At 44.3% G+C, this 22,674-nt stretch overlaps 1 protein-coding gene across 5 annotated transcripts; it reads left to right on the forward strand.

Moving 5' to 3' along the window:
* Nucleotides 1-388: 388 nt before the first annotated feature.
* On the forward strand, nucleotides 389-22,019 carry LOC133468467 (arf-GAP with SH3 domain, ANK repeat and PH domain-containing protein 2-like). Of its 5 annotated transcripts, XR_009785505.1 has the most exons (28): nucleotides 389-789; nucleotides 1,351-1,423; nucleotides 1,873-2,018; nucleotides 2,102-2,176; nucleotides 3,489-3,538; nucleotides 3,612-3,741; nucleotides 3,807-3,892; nucleotides 3,985-4,060; nucleotides 4,167-4,253; nucleotides 4,330-4,427; nucleotides 4,502-4,571; nucleotides 5,516-5,603; nucleotides 6,387-6,435; nucleotides 6,514-6,677; nucleotides 6,896-7,029; nucleotides 7,097-7,191; nucleotides 8,337-8,526; nucleotides 10,206-10,291; nucleotides 11,198-11,313; nucleotides 11,480-11,547; nucleotides 11,830-11,931; nucleotides 13,932-14,229; nucleotides 14,484-14,673; nucleotides 16,460-16,518; nucleotides 16,592-16,656; nucleotides 18,049-18,164; nucleotides 21,598-21,716; nucleotides 21,820-22,017. XR_009785505.1 is itself a non-coding variant. In XM_061754411.1 (27 exons), the coding sequence occupies exons 1-27, from the start codon at nucleotides 664-666 to the stop codon at nucleotides 21,644-21,646; spliced, it is 2,886 nt and encodes a 961-aa protein (XP_061610395.1). In that variant the 5' UTR covers nucleotides 389-663; the 3' UTR covers nucleotides 21,647-22,019. The 5 variants fall into 5 exon arrangements, 4 of the variants coding, with proteins under 4 accessions (XP_061610395.1, XP_061610393.1, XP_061610394.1 ...); XM_061754411.1 differs by having other exon boundaries at nucleotides 21,598-22,019; XM_061754409.1 differs by lacking the exons at nucleotides 21,598-21,716; nucleotides 21,820-22,017 and adding an exon at nucleotides 18,244-19,626.
* The last annotated feature ends 655 nt before the right edge of the window (nucleotides 22,020-22,674 follow it).

Here is a 22,674-nt window from a genome sequence, read left to right on the forward strand (position 1 = left end):
TAGATTATATACTAAAGCAGTAATCATTTCAGATCAATGGGTGGAGGTAATTACTATTGATCAAGTAATTACAAGAGCAGTGATTCTCAAAGTGTGGTGTGCACTCTAGTGGTATGCAAAGAATCACTGAATAAAATAAAAAACAATTTACATTTAAAATATGAAATAAAACACATCAAAGGCATTGTAATTGATGGGTACTTATGAAGTGTAAAATGTGAGTGGAACTGATGAAGGATGATTGTAATCTAAGGTCTTTTGTTTATTTAATAAATATAATTTAGATCGTAAAGCAAAGCAGTAATCATTACAGATCATTGGGTGGCGGTAAAGCACTATTACGGTTTGCAAACCCCCGTTGGGGATAAAAAAAAAAAAAAAAAAAAAGAAGAAGAAGTGGTCTGAGGAGGAGTTGGGTTTCTGAAAACGGAATGAGACGGCTCGCGGGCGCCCCAAAGAATTGGACGGACACACGCGAGGGACAAGCTTTAAATTGTTCGACAACACTTTGCTGTGTGTGTGTGTGTGTGTGCGCGCGCAGGCGTGAGAGCGAGTGTTTGTGTGTGTGAGTGTGAGTCAGCCAGGTGTGCCCGCCGCCCCACCTGAGGTTGCGCGCGTCACGTCTCTCTTCCGGTCTTCCGGGTTCGGACTCTCGGTTCCGCCATGCCGGACGTGATGAGCGTCAGCGAGTTCATCACAGAGTGCAACGATGACTACAAGGCGCCCACCACGTCCAGCTTCTCCACGCGCATGGCCCACTGCAGGAACAGCGTGGCAGCCCTGGAGGAGGTAACGGCAGCGAGACGGACACACCGCGGCCCGGCGGCCGCGTGCATGGCTCACGGTGTGCGCGCGCGTTTGACTGATCAGTGTTCTGATGGGTGGCTTCAGTGTGCTCCACTGTGGCGTTACGTGCGCGTGTTTGGTTCACAGGCTTCGGAGTTCATGATGACGCTTTCGGTGCCTGACCATTCTATCCAACGTGGACACACAATCGCAGCCCCTTGAGCAAGGCACAACTGCGCCACTGTGCCATTTGATTTTGTGTGTGTTTCATACAATGGTCTTGACTGAGTGTATGACAATCAAAAGCGTTCTTAATGTTGGTCATAATGTAAATGTCGACAGGAAGTCATGTGACGGCCGCCACGTTACATCACAAAAGGAAGTACAACTTCCCCCTTCTGATGATTGCATGGAGGTCGCCACTTCTTATTCCTCTGTCCTTTGCATCTTATTGAGTCATCCTATGTGTGTATCTATGTATGTATGTATGTGTGTGTGTGTGTGCATGCGTGCGTGCGTGCATGTATGTGTGTGCGTGCGCCTGCATGCGTGTTCGTGTTTCAGGTTCTGGATGTGGAACGCTCTGTTCTGTCTAAGCTGAAGAAGGCAGTGAAGTCCGTCTATACGTCAGGCCTGAGTGAGACACTCTCCTTGTCCTTCATTGTCTATATGTTGTCATGACAACACAAACACACACACTTCCACGTACACTCACAAATGCACATAAACACACTCACACGTATGTTCACAAAAACACACACACCCACTCGCTCACGCAAACATGCACTCTCACACATTCAGACTCTCTCCTGCCGCACTCACGCATACATTCACAAACACTCACTCAGAGACACTCACACACACACCACACATGGTCACACACACTTACTGTAGGTGTTTCCACACGTCTTTTAAAACATTACCATCATTCCTGCTCATGCCCCAGCATGCCAAGGGAGCGCAGCGCTCACACAGGAAACAAATCTTCACGCTTCACTCTTCACAACAAACATTTAAGTATACATGGGCATGCGTGCGCGTGTGTGTGTGTATGCCCGCGTGCATCCATGTGTGCATGTGTTGCAGCACACGTGGAGCATGAGGACCAGTACGTCTTTGCCATGGAGAAGTTGGGCGACAACTGCATGTGCGGCGAGGAAGCCGCTGTGGGCGCCGCCTTCCTCAAGTTTGCCGTTTTCAGCAAAGAGCTGACAGCGCTCTTCAAAAACCTGGTGAGCCTCGGGCGAAGCCCGTCCCCGCTATCTCAGCAACACGCTCACCTCATGGGATGTCAATACCACTTTCTGTTTGTCAGGTCCAAAACATGAACAACATCATCTCCTTCCCGCTGGACAGTCTGCTCAAGGGGGACCTACGCGGCGTCAAGGGGGTGCGTCCCGTGCCCACTACACTTTGTTACTACGTTATAAAATGAAGCGCTAACAGTCATGTTACGTGACGTGTGATGTGAGGCACCATGTAATGTATCATGACGTGTCATGTTAACTTTTAATATGTCATGTTACGGCTCATGTAACAGGTCATTTATTGTGTTATTGTTGTCGCGTGACATGTCATGTGATGTGTTGTGATATGTCATGTTACAAGTTATGAGACATCTCATGTAGCAACTCACGTAACATTATGCTACATTTTTCATGTACCATAGCAGGTCATGTAATGTGTCATGTAATGCGATGTGACGTGGTGACATCATGTCATGTAACAGGTCATTTAACACATCAAGTGACATGTTATGTAACGTGTCAAGTTACATGTCATGTAATGTGAGACTTTATTTAAAGTGTCAAGTTACATGTCGTGACTTGTGACATCATGTAATTTGTCATGTTACAGGTCATGTGACATATCATTTAACATTTCAAGTTACAGGTCGTGATGTGAAACTTCATGTAATGTCATGTTACAGATCATTAACAGCATTTAACCTGTCCTGTAAGAGGTCATGTGACGTCACGTTACATGTCACATGATGTCATCTTACATGTCATGTCATGTCATGTGATGATGTAAAGTTGTTTTAATGCATTGTTACATCATATGTGTCATGTGACATTATGACGTAAAGCAGGGGTGTCGAACTCATTTTAGTCACGGGCCACATTGTGGTTATGGCTTCCCTCGGAGGGCCGTTATGACTGTGAGCCCATATAAAATATCGTCTCATATAATGACATATACACAACAAATTGATGGATAACTAGTTTTACAATCAGAAGCCAATACAAAAATGTTCAACTATTATTACATTTATTTCAAAAAGGTGATTGGTAACATAAATTGCTTGCAATATCTCAACATTATACAAGTAAAGACACCAATTTTGGTATTTTCACAAGAAACATGAAGTCGAAGTATGATTTGCTTTCACGGGCCACATAAAATGATGTTGCGGCCCGGATCTGGCCCCCGGGCCATCAGTTTGTCACCTGTCACATAAAGTGTCAGGTTACATGTCATGCGATGTGACGTGGTGTATTTTGACGTCAATGTAAAGCGCAATGTTACATGTCGTGTGATGTGACATATATAACGTGGCATGTATCAGTTCATTGAACATATGTGATGTGTTGTAACATATCATGTTCAATGTCGTGTGACGTGTCGCAACATGCGATATGACATGACGTGACACGTTACATGCCATGTGACATGTAGTGTGGCCTGTGTCATACCCTCAGGACTTGAAGAAGCCGTTTGATAAGTCCTGGAAGGATTACGAGACCAAACTGTGAGGACCTCTCGACTGACTGGGCTTCCACTTCCTATGCTTTTATTGTGAAAGTGTAATTTTCCTGTGACAGTTCCAAGCTGGAGAAGGAGAAGCGCGAGCACGCTAAGCAACACGGGATGATTCGCACTGAGTTCAGCGGTGGCGAGATCGCCGAGGAGATGGAGAAGGAACGACGCATGTTCCAACTAAACATGTGCGAGGTTGGTCAATGTTTGTGAGCTCCTCATGGGGGAGAGGAAGTGACATCTGTCTGCGTTCCTCACAGTACCTGATCAAGGTCAACGACATAAAGGTCAAGAAGGGCGTCGACTTCCTGCAAAACCTCATCAAGTATTTCCACGCCCAGTGCAAGTATGACTGCAGATGCCTGTCAATCACCCTGTCATATACAAACACGCTACACACACACACACACACTTTCTCTCACACACATGCGCGCTCAGTTTCTTCCAGGACGGACTGACGGCCGTCGAGAGTCTCAAACCCTCCGTTGAGAAAATGGCGTCCGACCTGACGGCGGTGAGGACGCCAACATCACACACGGTTCAACTTTAACCTTTACCCAAGGCTGAGGAGTGTGTAAATGTGTGTGTGCATGTGCATGTGCGTGCATGCTGTTGTGCAGATCAAACAGACGCAGGACGGCGAGAGGAAACAGCTCACTCAGCTACGAGACATCCTCAAGGGGTCGTTGCAGTCAGAGAGCAAAGAGGTTTGATGGACAGCCATGTCGACCAATAGGAGCACGCGGGGGGCGGACTAACTGGATGTGTGTGCCTGATTGACAGGAGGCCAAGCCGCAGCAAGGATACAGCCTGCACCAACTGCAGGGCAACAAGGCGCACGGGACCGAGCGCTCAGGGGTTCTGTCCAAGAGGAGCGAGGGGTGAGTCCGCTTCCCACAGTGCACCTGGACCACAAGTCGCCAACATGGCCACCATCTTTGCTCATGTCATGCAGGCTGAGGAAGGTTTGGCAAAAGAGGAAGTGCTCGGTGAAAAACGGCTTCCTGACCATCTGCCACGCCACGGTAAGCCCCGCCCACTGGCCACCGCCCAGGGAAACACGTTTTTTTTTTTTTTAATTAAGTTTTTTTGTTTGTTTGTTTTTTGTTTTGTTTTGTTTTTTTAAGTTTTTACATGAAGAGTCAAACGACCAATCAGGACAAAGCAAGCGGAAGAGGAGGAAAATGAGGAAGAGGAGGAAGAGCTTAAGGAAAAGGATGACAGACAGAAGGGTTTCATTTTCCACATAAAAGATTTATAAGGGGCATTTCATATAATTTGATCAATAATTTTACAGGCATTGAATTTCATTTTCAAAATAAATTTTACTGATATCAGTATTTGAATTATTCACAGTTGTTATCATTCAAAAGGTAATAATAATTTCTAAGAAAAACATTTTCTGAGGTAATATTTTCCACACTTTTAATGCTAAATTGTCTTTACCGTTATGTGTCCCAAATGCCACGTTTTCTGAAAATGCTAATTAAATTTTTGGATATACAGTATAGGATTTTTATCCTGTTGCGTGATATGCCTTTTCCATGAAAACTATCGCAAATGCATCTTACTTTCTTCAGAGTTCCTTTTTTTTTAGGTTGTTTTACAAATGGTTCTTCTTTGTCCCTCAAGCTGTCTTTGCCATTAATGCCACTAGAGAGAGCCTTATTAGGTTGTTTTAATATACCAGAGGGATCTGTGATCCAAAGTGCCAGGATGTGGCATGAAAAAAAAAAAAGTCTCTTTACCGTTATTCATCGAATTGTATGAAAATGACCTATAAACATGTTTTTGGGTGTTTTTAATCAAATATTACAAATATACAAGCGTGTGCGTGTGTGTGTGTGTGTGCGTGCGCGTGCAGTGAGTTGCACTATCAACAACAACGGCATCATTGACCATGGGGCGGAGTTTCATTGGTTTGATTGACAACACTTTTTTGTTTAATAGTTTTTTGTGTGTGTTTCAGGCAAATCGACCACCAGCCAAATTGAACCTGCTCACGTGTCAAGTGAAGAAGAACGCCGACGACAAGAGGAACTTTGACCTCTTCTCACGTAAGCAGCAAGAACGGAACAAAAACAACGCCGCCTGATACGTGTGACTAGAACTTCCCAAAAGAACCACGAGGACTGACCAAGGTTTGACTAGAACATGGCCTGAGAACACGACCTGAACCGGGCCAGAACGTGACGAGAATATGATTAGCACTGTAAATGGTTGAATTCCAGTTGACAAAGTTCCCGGCAATGAATGAGTTAATGGTGGTGTTGAGAAGGTTTATCTTGGCTTAATTTTTCTTTTCTTTTTTTAAATCACAAAACCTGAAATTTGAACAGGGGTGTTTAAGACTTTTGAAATCCACTGTATGACATGACTAGAGGAAAACTAAATCATGACTTTGAACTTGACCTGAGGAGTAGGGCCCGACTGATTCTATTAGCTCTTTTCAAACTGGCAAAAAAAATCTACCTTTTTTTTTTTTTTAAACCAACATTTAAAAAATTGCCAAAAATCAGCAAAAAGTTAAATAATAAAAGGACAAAGTATTGTAAAATAGTTAAATGTTCTGCCTGTAATTCATATCTATATTATTGTAAGCGTTAAGTTATTCAAAATATATATTTTTTAAATTAATCGGCCAATTAAATCAGTTATCGGTATTTTATTCTGCCAAGTATGGGAATTTACAATTAGCCTAAAAACTTCCATATTGCTTGGGCCCTACTGAGAAGACCAATAGGACATGCCTAGTACAGCACTAGAATATGACTCGAACATGACAACTACAGGACAGGAGGTCTGTCCGTGGGTTTAAGGTGCGTTCGCTGTCCCCTTAGACGATCGGACGTATCACTTCCAGGCAGAGGACGAGGCCGAATGTCAGATGTAAGTAGTACCCTTCTTGGTTTGTCTGGCGTCTCGTGTTTGTCGTGACCTGTGAACTGTGGCGTCCCTTGCATGCAGCTGGGTGTGGGTTCTTCAGAACAGTAAAGAAGAAGCGCTGAACAAAGCATTCAAAGGCGATCAGGGCGAAGGCGACAACATCGTGCAGGAGCTCACAAAGGCCATCGTCAGCGAGGTCAAGAAGATCGACGGGAACGACGTCTGCTGTGACTGCGGTGCTCCTGGTGATTGCCTGCTTCTAATGCCGTATGTGTGTGTATGTGCCGTGAGTGCGTGCACGGGTGTGTGTGTGTCTGTTTGTCTGTCTGTGTGTGTGTGTGCGCATATAGGTCTGTGTGTGTGGGATTGGTCTCGGGTTGACCGCATTGCTTATAGTCAACACTTAATGCCAACACTAGTACCTAAATGTGCAGGATGCTTGAGGTGTGTGCTGGTCGTGCAGGTCCCTCGTGGTTGTCCACCAACCTGGGCGTGCTCATCTGCATCGAGTGTTCGGGAATCCACAGAGAAATAGGGGTCCACTACTCCAGGATCCAGAGTCTGGACCTGGATGTGCTAGGGACGTCCGAGTTGCTGGTGAGTGCGCTTGGCTGAGGTTGACGATGGGAAATGACGACGTCAAACGTGTCGCTCTCGTTTTCAGCTGGCCAAGAATGTCGGAAACGCCACCTTCAACGACATCATGGAGGCAGAGCTTTCTGCGAGGGGCGTGGCCAAGCCTGGGCCCACGAGCGACATGTGAGTCAAAACATAGATACACACCAGTGGCGTCCAGAGGCGGTGGCATCAAGCATCCACACCTGGGGGAGGCATCCAAACGAATTAGGGTGGGCATCGATGCCCCACTCCACCATCCGTCGACAATTGTTTATCAAAGCTTAAAAACTTTGATCCGCACCCCCGTCCCCCCACCCCCTTAACGATTGGCTTTTGGGGGTGAGAAACTTTGATCCGCAACCCACCCAGTTGACGAGCTTTTGATACTACCAATTTTCATAAACACTTCAAGGAATTTCAGTGTGTTCAATATTGCATAATTTTAACCCAGTATGAAATGTTATATTTAATACAGGGCTTTCGTGGTCTTTGTGTGCTGTACTTGGTTTAAATAAACTTTATTGACATGTCATCACAGCCAATACGGAAGTACGTCCAGTACAAGTTAATTATTAACATGCTAAAACAATTGAATATGAGCAATATTTGACAGCGACTAGCTAATAGTTACCATAAAGAAACAATTAAACTCACATTTCAAGAATAGTCACTTTATTTTTGCTTTAAATACATAGTCTTTATGGGTTTCTCTTGAAACGATGTATCCGTACACCTCGTCCAAAATCCACTTACTAAATGGCAAAAACAGGGAAAAGCCACCGCAGTTAATCATACGGGGGTAAATGGAGACTCTTGGTAACATGGTGCCCGTAAGCCATGTGATGCCGATTTAACCAATGTCAGAGTAGCAAGGTGGTGAGTTCACTACGTGACCAGACTTTGGTAAGAGGTCATCAGTGCGGCCTCCAATAGACAAAATTAGCAACAATGGTTACCTATATTGAAAAATAATAATGAATGTGTTGTCTCCCACAGGCCGGATTGGACCCCCTGATGGGCCAGTTCTGGCCCGCCGGCCATATTTTTGACACCTCTGCTCTGGATAGATACATTTTAGATTCTAGATAGATAAATAAATACTAAATAGATATATGCAATGCTGTAGATAGACACTAGTTAGATTGAATGATACTAGCTAGAAAATGTGTCATGTTGGTATATGACATTGAATATATTACATCGTGTAATTAGGCTACAGTAATATTTATCCAATTTGTGTAAAGTGAGACGTATGAAATAAGTACCGTAAATGTGTGCACGTGTAGGCAGAGCAGAAAGGACTTCATCACATCCAAGTACGTGGAAAAAGCGCTGGTCCGCCACCTGTGCGTCGACGCTGACACTCGCCTGCAGGCGCTCTACCAGGCGGTGCGCGAGCGTGACATCCTGGCCCTCATCCAAGTCTACGGCGAGGGCGTCGACCTGATGAAGGCCTTCTCGCAGCCCCACGAGCATGTACGACCTTCATGCCTTTTTAGTCCCTATACAGGGATTTTTTTGATTATAGTGGACCAACTGTAGATAGTTCCCTAAAAATATCAACTATATATGAATCCATTTGTAGTGATTCGAGAGAAAGGAATGAGTGACTGCATCCGGAATCATTCATCGTTCCCTACCCTCCAATCACTATGCAGTGGTGCCTTGAGATAAGAGTGTACAGTATTTGGTACTGTGACCACGCTTATAACGCGAAAACACTCAAATCATCTTTCAAGTTAGTACAAAATGGAGAAAAAAATGTGTATTTACAAAGCTAAAGCTACGTTGGCTTAACAGGGACTAAAACAACGAACATGCTATTCTAAAGCTAAGGCAGTTCAAAAGGAAATAAAATAATGAACTGTTGTGCTATGCTAAGCTAAAGCTAATTTAATTTAAAAAGGACAAACAATGTGTTATGTTTAGCTAAGCTGTTTCAAAAGGGACTTAAATAACGAACCACTAAAACAATGAAGTGCTATGGTATGCTAAAGCTATAGCTAAGTTAGTTCAAAAGGGATGAAAATGAATTGGTAAGCCAAAGCTATTTTTGTTGAAGAGACTAAAACAATGATGCACGATGTTAAGCTAAAGCTAAGTTAGTTAAAAGGAGACAAACACTGACATGCTATTCTAAAGCTAAGGCAGTTCAAAAGGGGGATAAAATAATGAAACGTTATGTTGCATTAAAGCTAAGTTAGTTCAAAAGAGACAAAATCCGTGGTGCTATGCTAAGTTAAGCCAAAGCTAAGGTAGTTCAGAAGGCACTAAAACAATTAAATGCAACACTATGCTAAGCTAAAGCTAAGTTAGTTCCAAAGAGACAAACAATGAAGCGCTATGGTAAGCTAAGCTAACGCTAAGTTAGTTCAAATATAGACATAGAGACAAATGAAGAGCTCCACAACTAAGTGACTCAGTAACTGCAATTTAGTCCTTTTTGACAGACCATAAAGAATCTATGCGAGCGAGTTTTGTTGTGTTGTCTGTTTACTTCTGTTGCGGCCCATCTATGGCGTTTTGCATTGTTTGTCAGCAATACTCAAAATGGATTTTCCTAAGCCAAAGCTATGCAGTTTTTATAAGAAGGCTACACAACATGTAATTGTTTTTGTTTTACGTCTAGTTTGACAGTACAGTGGCGCCTCACATACTCAGGGTTCGGCACTTGTGGATTCACTCCCTTTTTCATTTGTTCCCCCTTTTGTTTAAATTTTTTATTTTTTGTTTGGTCCCCGCCCCCCCGACCAGCCCCGAAAATACATAATGGCGGTCTATCCCAGTTTATTCAAGAATCTTTGGGTTAAAAAAAAAATGTAACTGGAAGCATCAATTATCTGCAGATTTCCGCTATTTGCGGTCCAGCCTATCCCCCGCGAATAATAGGGGTTCCATTGTAAATTGTTGACTGTCTGCCAAACTATTGCTTGTTGTCAAGTCAGTTGAGTTGAGTAAGGCGCTCCAATTTTTGCTCGCAAGTCAAAGCTAAAAATCGGCCGAACAATGGCTCATATCTCAAAAAGGTCGGATCACTCGCGTCTCAAGGCACAACTGTATTGCTTTGGCACCATCTGGTGGTATCATGGTTCCAAGGAACAATGTTGAAGTGAGTTAAGGAATGTGATCTTAATGATTCATAAACGTGCCGTCAGGAGCCGGGCGAAACCGTACTCCATCTGGCCGTCCGCATGGTGGACAGGAACTCTCTGCACATCGTTGACTTCCTGGCGCAGAACAGGTAGCGTGGATACATCACAAGTAGGCTTTACACGATCAGGATTTTTGGGGCCAATCACCGATCAGCGAGTTTAAAAAAAACGATCACCGATCCGTTCACAAGATAGAGCAATGTGTCTATTTACAGGACTTGTTCATTTATTGTATATACTTGTGTACTGTGTACTTTATCCATCCATCCATTTTCTGTACAGCTTATCCTCACTAGGGCTGCGGGCGTGATGGAGCCCGTCCAGCTCAAATTATTCTCTAGCATTTTAGACAACAGTTAAATCACTAATGACCACTAGGGGGCATTCAAGGATTGGCCACTGACATAAGTTTAGGTCAAATCGACATTACAACATGACAAAAATAATGGGCGCTAACTTACTGTCATTAAATTACTTTATTGCAATTAAAGTACTTTAATAAATACTGTTAATGACATACTTAATCTAACTTTCTCACTGTCCCAGCTATATGGACGGGTGTTGTCCAGAGTTGTTTTTGTTCCCCCCCCCCCCCCCCCCCCCCCCACCCCCACGCTGCGTTGCCTGAATGCGGATTGCTCCTCGTGTACATTCTTCAGGGGCTCGATCAAATTTGTTGTGTTGAAGCATATAGATGACATTCCCCACTACATACTTCAGTTGTTGTTTGTCTGAGATACCGCAAAATAGTCCCACACCGACGTGTTTTTTCCAATCAGATCGGCGTACAGTCTAATCACAAGTCACATGTTCAATCAGCTTTCATAAACACTGTTTGTGTGTGTGTGTGTGTGTGTGTGAGTGTGTTTGGCTGTGTGTGTGTTTGCGTGTGCATGTGCCTCTCTTTGAGTGTTTGTGTGTATGTGTGTGTGCGTGCATGTGTGTGTGGGTATGTATGTGTCTGTGTGCGTGTGCCTGCCTGTGTGCGCGTGCAGCGCCAACCTGGACCAGCAGACGTCTCGAGGAAGCACCGCGTTGCATTACTGCTGCTTGACGGACAACAGCGAGTGTCTCAAACTTCTGCTCAGAGGGAAAGCATCCGTGGCCATCAGTGAGTGTGCACATCCTCATGTCAACACTCTGTGATTCCCAACACAGCCGTATACAGTATTTGCTTGTAAATCATCAGCACGTGGACCACGACTTGCTCATCGGTGTTCGCACCTTAGCGCTATCCCCTGTATATGTGTGTTTGTGTTATACGTGTGTGTGCGCAGCCAACGAGTCCGGAGAAACACCGCTGGACATTGCTAGACGACTCGGACACACTCAGTGTGAAGACCTGGTGAGAGTCCAGTTAGCTTTGTTAGCCTCATTTGTTGACATTTAACTCATTTAAGTTTTGTCGAACTATCCTAATCTAAAACTAGGTTACTTCAAAAGGAACTGAAACCAGAATTTCCTACATGAGTAAACATACCTACAGTACTTACTAACTTTTCTAAACCCAAGTTAATTCAAAGGAAACTAAAACAATGAACTGCCAAAACAAAAGACATGAAGCTAAGTGAGTTCAATAAGGACTAAAAATATGACGTGCTTTGCCATGCTCGTGTATGCTTGTCAGCTGACTCAGGCTCATTCAGGAAAGTTCAACGTTCACGTGCACGTGGAGTACGAGTGGTGTCTCTGTAACGACGACCTGGACGAGAGTGAGGACGAGTTGGAGGTGAGGCATCTCAACACATCTCAACACGCTGTATCGTACATCAAGGTAGCTGCCATATTAGATGTGGCAATATGGAACAATAACAAGATGTTCAGATTTGTCAATCATTTGCTGCTTGGAGATGAAGCAGTTATTTTACACTCAAAGCCAGATCTTATGCAATTAAGACCCAACAATGACATTTAATTGGTATTGCCCATTATTACATCATTTTGCCAACAACATTTGCTAACTTTGGAGCCCGTACTTGATAACAATTTAATAAAGAATTTTCTCAAATGATTATTATTTTATATCATTATCATATATATCCATCCATCCATCCATTTTCTGAGCCGCTTCTCCTCACGAGGCTCGCGGGCGTGCTGGAGCCTATCCCAGCTGTCATCGGACAGGAGGCGGGGTACACCCTGAACTGGTTGCCAGCCAATCGCAGAGCACATACAAACAAACAACCATTCACACCTAGGGGCAATTTAGAGTCTCCAATTAATGCACGTTTTTGGGATGTGGGAGGAAATCAGAGTGCCCGGAGAAAACCCACGCAGGCACAGGGAGAACATGCAAACTCCACATAGGCGGGACCGGGGATTGAACCCGGGTCCTCAGAACTGTGAGGCTGACGCTCTAACCTCATATATATCTTATATATTATATATCATTATTAGTAGAAGTATTGATATCAATCACTGTATATCAAAACCAGTCATCTGCTCATTACAGACATCAAATATTTATATATAATAATATTTTATTTGACCTTGTTTTCCCTCGCCTGGACGTTGGTCACTGCAGTCCCCCTCTGGAGCCAGGCCCAGAAAGACACCGAGCAGATGTGGGCATACTTATTTCCACCCTGCTCGACGCCTGTACATTGGGGTTCACCCCAGTGGACGAGAGGATAGCCACCCTCCACCTTCAGGTGGGGGGATGGCTCCTGATGGTAGTTTGTGCCTATACACCAAACAGCAGCTCAGAGTACCCAGCCTTGGCACCAGGACACCCTATGCCACAGTTTGATGAACGACTTTGTGGTCATGTCACTGGACTTGCGGCCTCTCTTGGAGAGAGCGGCGAAGCTGTTAACCGATCAGCACCTGGTGGTGTGTTGACTCCAATAGTGGGGGATGATTTCGGTCCAACCTGGCAGGCCCAAGCATATTGTGAGAGTTTCTGGCTGATTCCCCTGTCAGAAGGAGTTTCAACTCTCACCTCTGGCAGAACTTCGACCACATCCAGGGAAAGAAAGCCAGGTTCTGTGCCTTCATTGTTGAGGCTGTCGTGGCGGCAATCCCCAAATCCGTTGGTGGACAATGACGGTGAGGGATGCTGTCAAGCTGAAGGAGGAGTCGTATTGGGCCTTTTTGGGCTGTGGGACTTAGGAGGTAGTTGATGGGAAACAACAGGCCAAATGGAATGCAGGTTTGGTGGTCTCTGAGACACAAACTCAGGCATGGGAAGAAGGAAAGACAAAGCAGAGTCTGGGGACTCAGAGGTGGGTTCTCCTATCTCTGGGGTTGATGTCACACCTCTGACTCAAGTCATGTGACTGTAGAGAATCTAAACATATAAGGAGTAAACATACATAGTCATGGGGTTATATTCCCGGTCACCCCCAATACCTCAGCCACTGCCGGTTCCAAGCCTAGATAAAGTATATGAGTGGGTTGCGTCAGAATATTAAAAAAAATATTTTAAAAAAACGCAAGTAATGCTGTGGTGACCCCTTCTACGACAAACTGAAAGTGACAGCAACAACAAGAAAAGTGCCATACAATGTTTTTGGCTTCCCAAATATTTGATGAATGAGAGGTATAGTGTAAATTTTGTGCACTTTGTAGGTTGTGATCTTGCTTTTACAGAGCAGATTTTCTACAGCCAACGTAGTATAGATGCTGATGTATTGTAGCAACAGGCCAACCCAATCAAGGCCGTATCAATGTATATTTGTGAACGTACTGTATATACATGAACAGTCATGCGCCCCTGCCCCAACACAGCCCATCGTTTCCCGCCGTGACGAGCGGGACCGTCCCGTCAGTTGCTTCGTGGGCGCCGGCGTTCCCGCGCATCCCGCCAGACACCGCAGTCAGATTCCCAGCATGATGATCAGCAACGAGACATACGGCGCCGTGCTGGACCGACACCTGCCGCCCGGACCCAACCCCCCGCTGCCGCCCAGGACCCCCGCCAGAGGGCAGACCACTAAACCGGTTGCCATGGAAACCATAGGAAGGCAAAGGTCTTCATCTGACCCCCCAGCCCTAAACACCCCTGGCAGAAACACCTCCATGTACAGTGAGTGGCCCTTCCTCTCCATGAGTGTTACTTCCTGTCTGTGACTTTTCCTCCCTGTTCATGAGTGTTAATTCCTGCGTGTGACTTATACTTACTGTCTGTGACTCTTACTCCCTGTCGGTGATTGTAACTTCCTGTCTGTGACTTTTACTTCCTGTCTGTGAGCGTTACTTTTTTCTGTGATGATCACTTTCTCTCTGTGACTGTCACTTTCGGTCCAAATGTCACATGACTCCTGATCTCCCCTCCCCCAGTTCTCCCAGTGGCTACTCCCCCTCCTCCTCCTCCGCCTCCCCCAGCCAACCACAGGGCCCGGAACACGCCTCTTCCATCTTTGGCCCCGCCCTCCTCCCCCCCACCTCTTCCTCTGGCTCCACCTCTTCACCACAAAGTGCCACCCCCACCTCCACCCGCCAGACCACCAGGACCCAAATCACCCAGCAGGCAAGTACTGGTCTGTTCTTATTGTAAGGGGTCTCAACTTGTCCTGACTAGTCTCAACTGGTACATACTGGTCTGAACTGGTAAACACTTTACAGATTTTTGCTTAGCATTCCCTCCTCCTGTTATTTATTTATTTATTTTTTATATATACAGGGTGATTGAAAAGTAACTCCCTATTTTAAAATACTTTTAATTTATTCCATATATGTTGTAATATTTTTTGTGTATGTTCCACGGTTAAAGGCGCAAGTCTATTCTACCAAACCAACGACTTTGGAAGAACTTGAAGGGAGAATACGAGAAGTTGTCTTCCATCCCACAGGAGTTCCTTGTGAAATCAGTTAATGCGGTTCCCAGGCGGCTTGAGAAACCGGTGGCTAATGCTGGCGCCCATATCGAATTTTAAATAAAACTCCATGCAATACACTTTCTTCTCATGTTCATTTCTTGTTAGAATTATAGTTCAGAAATAAATTACAAGTACTTAAAAATAGGGAGTTACTTTTCAATCACCCTGTATATCTACAAATCCCAATTCCAATGAAGTTGGGATGTTGTATAAAATGTAAATAAAAACAGAATACAATTATTTGAAAATCCTTTTCAACCTATATTCAATTGAACACACTATAAAGACATTTAATACAAACACTGATGAATATGATTGATTTTTTTAATTTTTTATTTTTGCAAATATTCTCTCATTTTGAAAAGCCAGCATCTGTGATGGTATGTGGTGTATTAGAGCCAATGGCATGGGTAACTTGCATAACTGTGAAAGCACCACAATGCCAAAAGGTACATCCAGGTTTTGGCGCAACATATGCTGTCATCTAAGAAATGTCTTTTTCAGGGATGTCCCTGCTTATTACAGAAAGACAATGCCAAGCCACATTCTGCACGAGTTACAACAGTGTGGCTTTGTAGTAAAAGAGAGCATGTACTAGACTAACCTGCCAGCAGTCCAAACCACTCTCCCATTGAAGCGCAAAATACGGCAATGGAGACCCTGGATTTTTGAGAAACTGTGAAGTTGTACATCAAGCAAGAATGGAAAAGAATCCCAACTACAAAGTATCAACAATTTGTGTCGTCAGTTCCCAAGCGCTTCTTAAGTGTTGTTAAAAGGAAAGGTGATGTAACACAGAGGTAAACATGCCCTGTCCCAACTTTTTGGGAACGTGTTGCAGGCATCAAATTGAAAATGGGTGAATATTTGCAAACAGTTTGAACATTAAATATCTTACCTTTGTAGTGTATTCAATTGTCTATTGCAAATCATTCTATTCTGTTTTTATTTAACTTTTACACAAAGTCCCAACTTCATTGGAATTGGACTTTGTATCATTCATTAATTTTCCATACCGCTTATCCTCACTTGGGTGGCGGGACTTTGTATTATCGTAAAAAAAAAATCTACATCATCAGCAACTAGTCGGTGTTGACTCAACTTTCATCATATTAGTGTGGATTCAAAAATATCTGAAGTTGTGCAACCTCTAGTATGTACTAGTCTAAACTGGTCCATACTGATTGGAGATGATCCGAACTGGTATACACAAGTCTGAGCTGGTCTGTACTGGTCTCGACTGGTATATACGAGACTGCACTGGTCCATACTGTTCCGTTGTGGTCTGAACTGGTATACACTGATCGGAGATGGTCTGAATTTGCCTATATACGATTCTGAACAGGTCCATACCAATCTGTGATTCGCTGAAGTGGTCCATACTGGTCTGAAGCGGTTCAAAAATGTTAGAAAGTGACTTTTGGTAACTGATTCCAGATCAGACAAACGAGCTCCACAGAGGTCGTCTGTTAGAAGAGCACCGATAGACAGACGAGGTACACACACACACACACACACACACACACAAACGTCATGTTATTATGTGACTAACATGAAGTCTCCATGTAGCTTCTCAGGGGCAGTCTCCCCAAGGCTCTTCCCCCCCAACGCCCAAACCAAGAACCACCTTCAGCGTAAGTCCTTATAGATACTTAATATTTTTGTGGTGAACTTCGTTTATCACAGGGTACGTTCTAGACCAGGGTTGGGCAAGCTACGGCCCGCCGGCCACATCCGGCCTGTTGATCATTTCAATCCAGCCCGCCAAAGATTGGTACAGAATCGCCCAAATCAGATAAAAAATCATGACTACGTTCATTTGACCTTGTCCTGTAATGCCGAGTGGTTCAACCAGGTTGTGCTGTAATGCCCAGTGGTTCCGCCAGGTAGCGCAGTAGGTACAGCGATACATTGACTGGACTTTGGATGTTCTCTGTTTACTCTGCTACTGCTCTGAACCCTTCTTCAACCATGAGTGGGCCAAAGAAAAGAAAAGTTGACAGTTAGTGCCGAGTGTTTAATATAGAATATGGAGAGAAGAAAATAGTTTTACCCCTTCCACATACATTTAAAACTTTTGAAAACACAAACTTAGTAACCCCCCCTTTTAAGGTATTCTTTAGCATCTGTTCTCATGCTTTCACTCGCAGTTTTCCAAATAAGAGGTAAAGCATGTTTGCTTCAACCTGTTTATGTCACTGTTTCAGTTTACTGTAAAAAACTGACATAAAATAAATGAGAGTTTAACACTGTATATTTAACTAGGCACATGGAGCAGCAACACATACAAACAGAGCATACAACAATACTCACAGGGAAATATTCTCTGGGAGCTAATACAAATTAATGTACTAATATTAAAACTGCGAATTTGTCTTCTATTCATAAAGTGGCACTGTATTACACTGAAGGGGATTCCCCAAGTAATAAATAGTAATGATTTACATGTCATGCCAATAGAAAACCATACATATAGTTTTCTCTTTTTTTGCCAAAATGTTGAACATACAGTGGTGCCTTCAGATAAAAGTGTAATTGGTTCCGTGACCACGCTCATAACTCAAAACACTTGCATCTTAAATCATATTTCCCCATTGACATGAATGGAAATGCCATTAATCCGTTCCAGCCCCCCCAAGGAAAACTACATTTCTATAACATTGTAATTTATAAAAACATAACGTAGTAGCGTAATTAAATATAATGTAAAATAATTAAACTGTGTATGCATCATGATTTAATGCTTCAATTAATTCTGCTGCTCCTGTTAATAGTCACACAGACAAACGAAGAAGAGAGTGTAAAGGCATTTTGGCATTACGTTTGACAAATATTACTTTAGAATAATTTTCTCTCTTAAAAACAATGATGAACTTTTGATGCATAACAACTGCCAATAATGCAATTATTCAAAATATATTATATACATAGTCAAATATAAAAGGAAATTCAGTGGGGCATGTCTTTATCGTTTTTGATCAAATTATATGAAAATGACCCTTTTTTTTGTTTGTGTGTGCACACAGCTGTCGAGGCCCAAAAGGGTGCGAGCCATCTACAGGTGTTCTGCGGACAACCCTGACGAGCTGACCTTCGAGGAGGGCGAAGTGATCGTGGTGGAGGGCGAGGAAGACAGCGAGTGGTGGGTGAGTGAGCGGCAATCAGCGCTTTATTTTGGCGGGGTGGGCAGGAAACTGATCTGTCGCTGTGCCTTTCTTCAGGTGGGCCACGTGGAGGCAGAACCTGCACGACGGGGAGTCTTTCCAGTCACCTTCGTACATTTTATCAGCGAATGACGCCCAGTCCCACTCCCGCAGTCCCCAAGTTATCATCGGGACCAACTGCTGCAATCAAGGGAAATTGTGGGGCGGGTGGAAAAAAAAAAGGGAAACGTTTGGGAATCACTGCTCCAGTCTTCCTTGTCCTCAAGGCTTCTGGTACTAGTTATCCAGTCCTAGTCCTCTAATCTATTGTTTCGCAACTGTTGTCATCCTGCTACCCACATTTTTCTATTATCACTTAAAGTGCCTTTCAGAGCACCTTATTAAGAAACTGAGGATGAACAGAACTGCATTTAAATTTTAAGTTGGGACTGATTTCTTCTTTTTAGGAAAATGCACATCAATAGATTCTTTTTAGGAAATGAAGGCTGCAGACCAATGCAACTGATTTATTATACGGTACTACAGTATAAATTTTTTACTACCTGTCCGCGATCCACTTTTGGGTCCCAACCGACCAGTTGAGAATCACTGCTCGAGTCTAGTCATTCCCAATCTTTATTGAGCCAATGCACGTGCAGTGGTGCCTTGAAATAAGAGTTTATTTGGTTCTGTGGCCACGCTCGTAACTCAAATCAAATTTATTTGAAAATACCACTCTATAATATTGTACTTTATAAAAACATATAGTAATGACAATTAAATAGAATTAAAAAAAACAAAACGTTTTTTGCCACCCTTTCTCCTTTAATTGTGCTCATTCTGATGTGTGCGCCTTGACCATCTGGGGCAGTATAGGACAAACGGATATACTGTTCATTGCAACGTCTCACCTCCTCTTAGCTCATCAGTATGTCACTAATATTAGTAATTCCTCACACAGGACAAAGAATATATGACTGTTCTGTATTGTTATATTGTCTGTCTCAATGTGTTGCGGACCATTTGTGTTCAGATATCTGTTGCTTAAAGGGTACCGATGCCACCACATAGATGCTAATTGTTAGCCAAGGTGCTTATGGAGTTTCCCATTGTATGCTAGCATTCAGGTAGCCGAGGCTATGTGTTTGCTTTAAATAAACAGTGTGAAATTTTCTTTGTTTAGTTGGACAGTAAACTTGAGGTGAGTGTGGCAAAAACCGCTTGAAGCCTCTTTTTTTTTAAGATTTTTTCACCATCTGCCCAATTGCTGCTGCTTGTTAAGTGGGCTGAGTTCACTGCCACCGTCACTGCTTGCATCTCAAGTTTAAGATCACAAGTCAAAGCAAACATTTGGCCGATTGACGGCTCGTATCAACATATCATATTTGCAACATTCTTGAGTGAGATTTTTTTTCCAATGTAAAATATGTGCCTTGGCTTAATAAAGGTTGATAATTACTACTCTAGTCTACTGTTCCTCGTTACCCAGTCCGAGTCCTCAAGTCCTTTTATTTGTAGTTCTAGTCTGTTTGTAGACCTCATGGTGTTGTTGTTAGTGCTGTTAGCATTTGCCTGACAAGGTGTCTGTCACGTAATAAAATAATCTAGTAGGAAAAACAGGCTTCATAAGTGTGCAAAATGTTGACGACGTCAAATGTGCTTGTTTGTGTCATCAACGTGGAATGCACATCGCTTTAACAAGTCACATTTGGTGTGTTAAGTCATGCATCAACATGTCATTAAGTCAACATTTTAGTTCTTTTTTTAAATTGGAGTTTTACATGGTTCCCATGTAAAGGACTCCTTCAGCTTGACGGCATCCCTCACCATTGGTGTCCACCAACGGGTTCGGGGATTGCCGCCACGACAGGCACCGACCACCTTACGCCCACAGCTCCGGTCGGCCGCCTCAGCAATGGAGGCGTGGAACATGGTCCACTCGGACTCTATGTCCCCCGCCTCCCACGGGACATGAGCAAAGTTCTGTCAGAGGTGGGAGTTGAAACTCCTTCTGACAGGGGATTCTGCCAGACGTTCCCAGCAGAGCCTCAATACGTTTGGGCCTGCCACGTCGGACCGGCATCTTCCCCCACCATCGGAGCCAACTCACCACCAGGTGGTGATCAGTTGACAGCTCCGCCCCTCTCTTCACCCGAGTGTCCAAGACATGCGGCCGCAAGTCCGATGACACGACCACAAATTCAATCATTGAACTGCGACCTAGGGTGTCCTGGTGCCAAGTGCACGTGTGGACACCCTTATGCTTGAACATGGTGTTCGTTATAGACAATACGTGATGAGCACAATAGTCCAATAACAGAACACCGCTCGGGTTCTGATCGGGGCGGCCGTTTCTCCCAATCACGCCCTTGCAAGTCTCACTGTCATTGCCCACGTGAGCATTGAAGTCCCCCAGCAGAACGATGGAGTCCCCAGCGGGAGCTCTCTCCAGCACCCCCTCCAAGGACTCCAAAAAGGGTGGGTACTCTGAACTGCTGTTTGGTGCATAGGCACAAACAACAGTCAGGACCCGTCCCCCCACCCGAAGGCGGAGGGAGGCTACCCTCTCGTCCACGGGGGTGAACCCCAACGCACGGGCGCTGAGCCGGGGGGCAATAAGTATACCCACACCTGCTCGGTGCCTCTCACCGTGGGCAACTCCAGAGTGGAAGAGAGTCCAACCCCTCTCGAGAGGACTGGTACCAGAGTTCAAGCTGTGTGTGGAGGCGAGTCAGACTATATCTAGTCGGAACTTCTCGACCTCACACACCAGCTCGGGCACCTTCCCTGCCAGAGAGGTGACATTCCACATCCCTAGAGCCAGCTTCTGTAGCCGGGGATCGGATCACCAAGGTCCCTGCCTTAGGCCACCGCCCAGCTCGCACTGCACCTGACCCCTATCGCCTTCGAGACCCACCTCCAGGCCTGGCTCCAGAGGGGGGCCCCGGTGACCCGCGTCCGGGCAAGGGAAACCTAGATCCATTTGATTCTTTCTTCATAAGGGTTTTTGGAGCCGTGCTTTGTCTGGTCCCTCGCCTAGGACCTTTTTGCCATGGGTGACCCTACCAGGGGTGTGAAGCCCCAGACAACTTCGCTCTCTCCAGGGTCATTAACGGTAAAGACAGTTTGAGTGACAAAGAAGCATCGTTTGTAAAAGAAACAAAAAAAGGAACGCTGAAGACACTAAGATGCATTTGCGTTAGTTTTCATGGAAAAGGCATATTAAGTAACAGGAGAAAAATCCTATATATCCAAAAATGTCAAACATACATGATGGATAACAAATGGCAGTAATTCAAATACTCAACAGTATTTTATTTATTTATATATATTTTTTAAAGAAAATTCATTGGGTCATGTCGTTACCGTTGTTGCTCAAATTATATGAAAATGACTCATATATAGGTATGCCATTTTGTTTTCTCCTTCCAGGCAACTTTCCAAACTCGTGCAGCGGGGAGGTGTGCACTTTGACTCCTGAGGAGGAAGCCCAGTTCGTCGGGAGCGGATGGAATTGTGTGAAATGGAGGCTCCTGCTGCCTCCTCGGAAGGTGGGTTCCATACAAATCAACATATAGACACGAGCTGGTGTATATTTGTGTGCATGAGTGAGTGCAGCTGGGTCCAGATGCTAACCACATGTTGCTTGTGGAGGATCAGCCCCCCGCCCCGTCACTCAGGTCCGTTTCGTCATTGCGCCCGACGGAGGAGTCGGCCTCCTCCGACTTTGGGGCCGAGCCGTATCCGTGGCGACTAATCGCTCCAAACTCTGACCCTTTGTCTTCTAATCAGCGAGCGGCATGTCTCCACTTACAACTTGCAACAATAAAAGTCATCACTTCCTGTTGACCTTTCAAATAAAAAAAAATCTGCATTGTGGTGAGAATGTTGAGGAGTTTATAATGAACAACCAATCAGAAGAGGATACATGTTACGGCCTATGCGTCCATTTCCCATACAGGCAAACAATAGATTGGTCGTCAGTCAATGTCAGGACACATATAGACACACAATAGCTTTTGTTCCTTATTCTCAATAGTTGCTGGTAATTTTGGTGCAGTTCAGCTTTTAGCCATTTGGGGCGGGCGGACCAATCGCCCCTTAGCCCCTTCATCACAAAAGCCAGCGTTTGTCACAACAACAAAAGTGTGCGCAACAGTTCACACTCGACCCGCTTTTCATTGTCGAGGTCCATTGGATCCCCCCAAAGCTTGCCCACTCACTGTGTTGAGGGTTTTACCCTCAAAGGTCATGTGCTTCCCTATTAGTCCTGAAAAGGCAATGCATTTCTCTTCACCCAATCAGGAAGCAGCAAAAAAAGTACCAACCAGGGTAAATCATTAAGAGTCCTGTCCAATTTGCTGCTTTCATTCAGGACTGAGTATTCGATTTCGATTCTTTAGGTTGTGATTTGATATTAATTTAAATGCCTTGATGTCGACTTTGTAAGAAGTCGAAATAGACACATAATTAGAGTGAGTACCTGATGACAATGTTTAAATATGTTTT

Source organism: Phyllopteryx taeniolatus, chromosome 18 (assembly GCF_024500385.1).
Source record: "Phyllopteryx taeniolatus isolate TA_2022b chromosome 18, UOR_Ptae_1.2, whole genome shotgun sequence".
NCBI lineage: Eukaryota > Metazoa > Chordata > Actinopteri > Syngnathiformes > Syngnathidae > Phyllopteryx > Phyllopteryx taeniolatus.

Coding starts and splice junctions, on each gene's coding strand:
- LOC133468467 (XM_061754409.1), top strand. CDS start 664: ATGCCGGACGTGATGAGCGTCAGCGAGTTCATCACAGAGTGCAACGAT. Junction 8,527..10,205: donor TCTCGCAGCCCCACGAGCAT/GTACGACCTTCA, acceptor ACGTGCCGTCAG/GAGCCGGGCGAAACCGTACT. Junction 16,519..16,591: donor AGCACCGATAGACAGACGAG/GTACACACACAC, acceptor GTCTCCATGTAG/CTTCTCAGGGGCAGTCTCCC.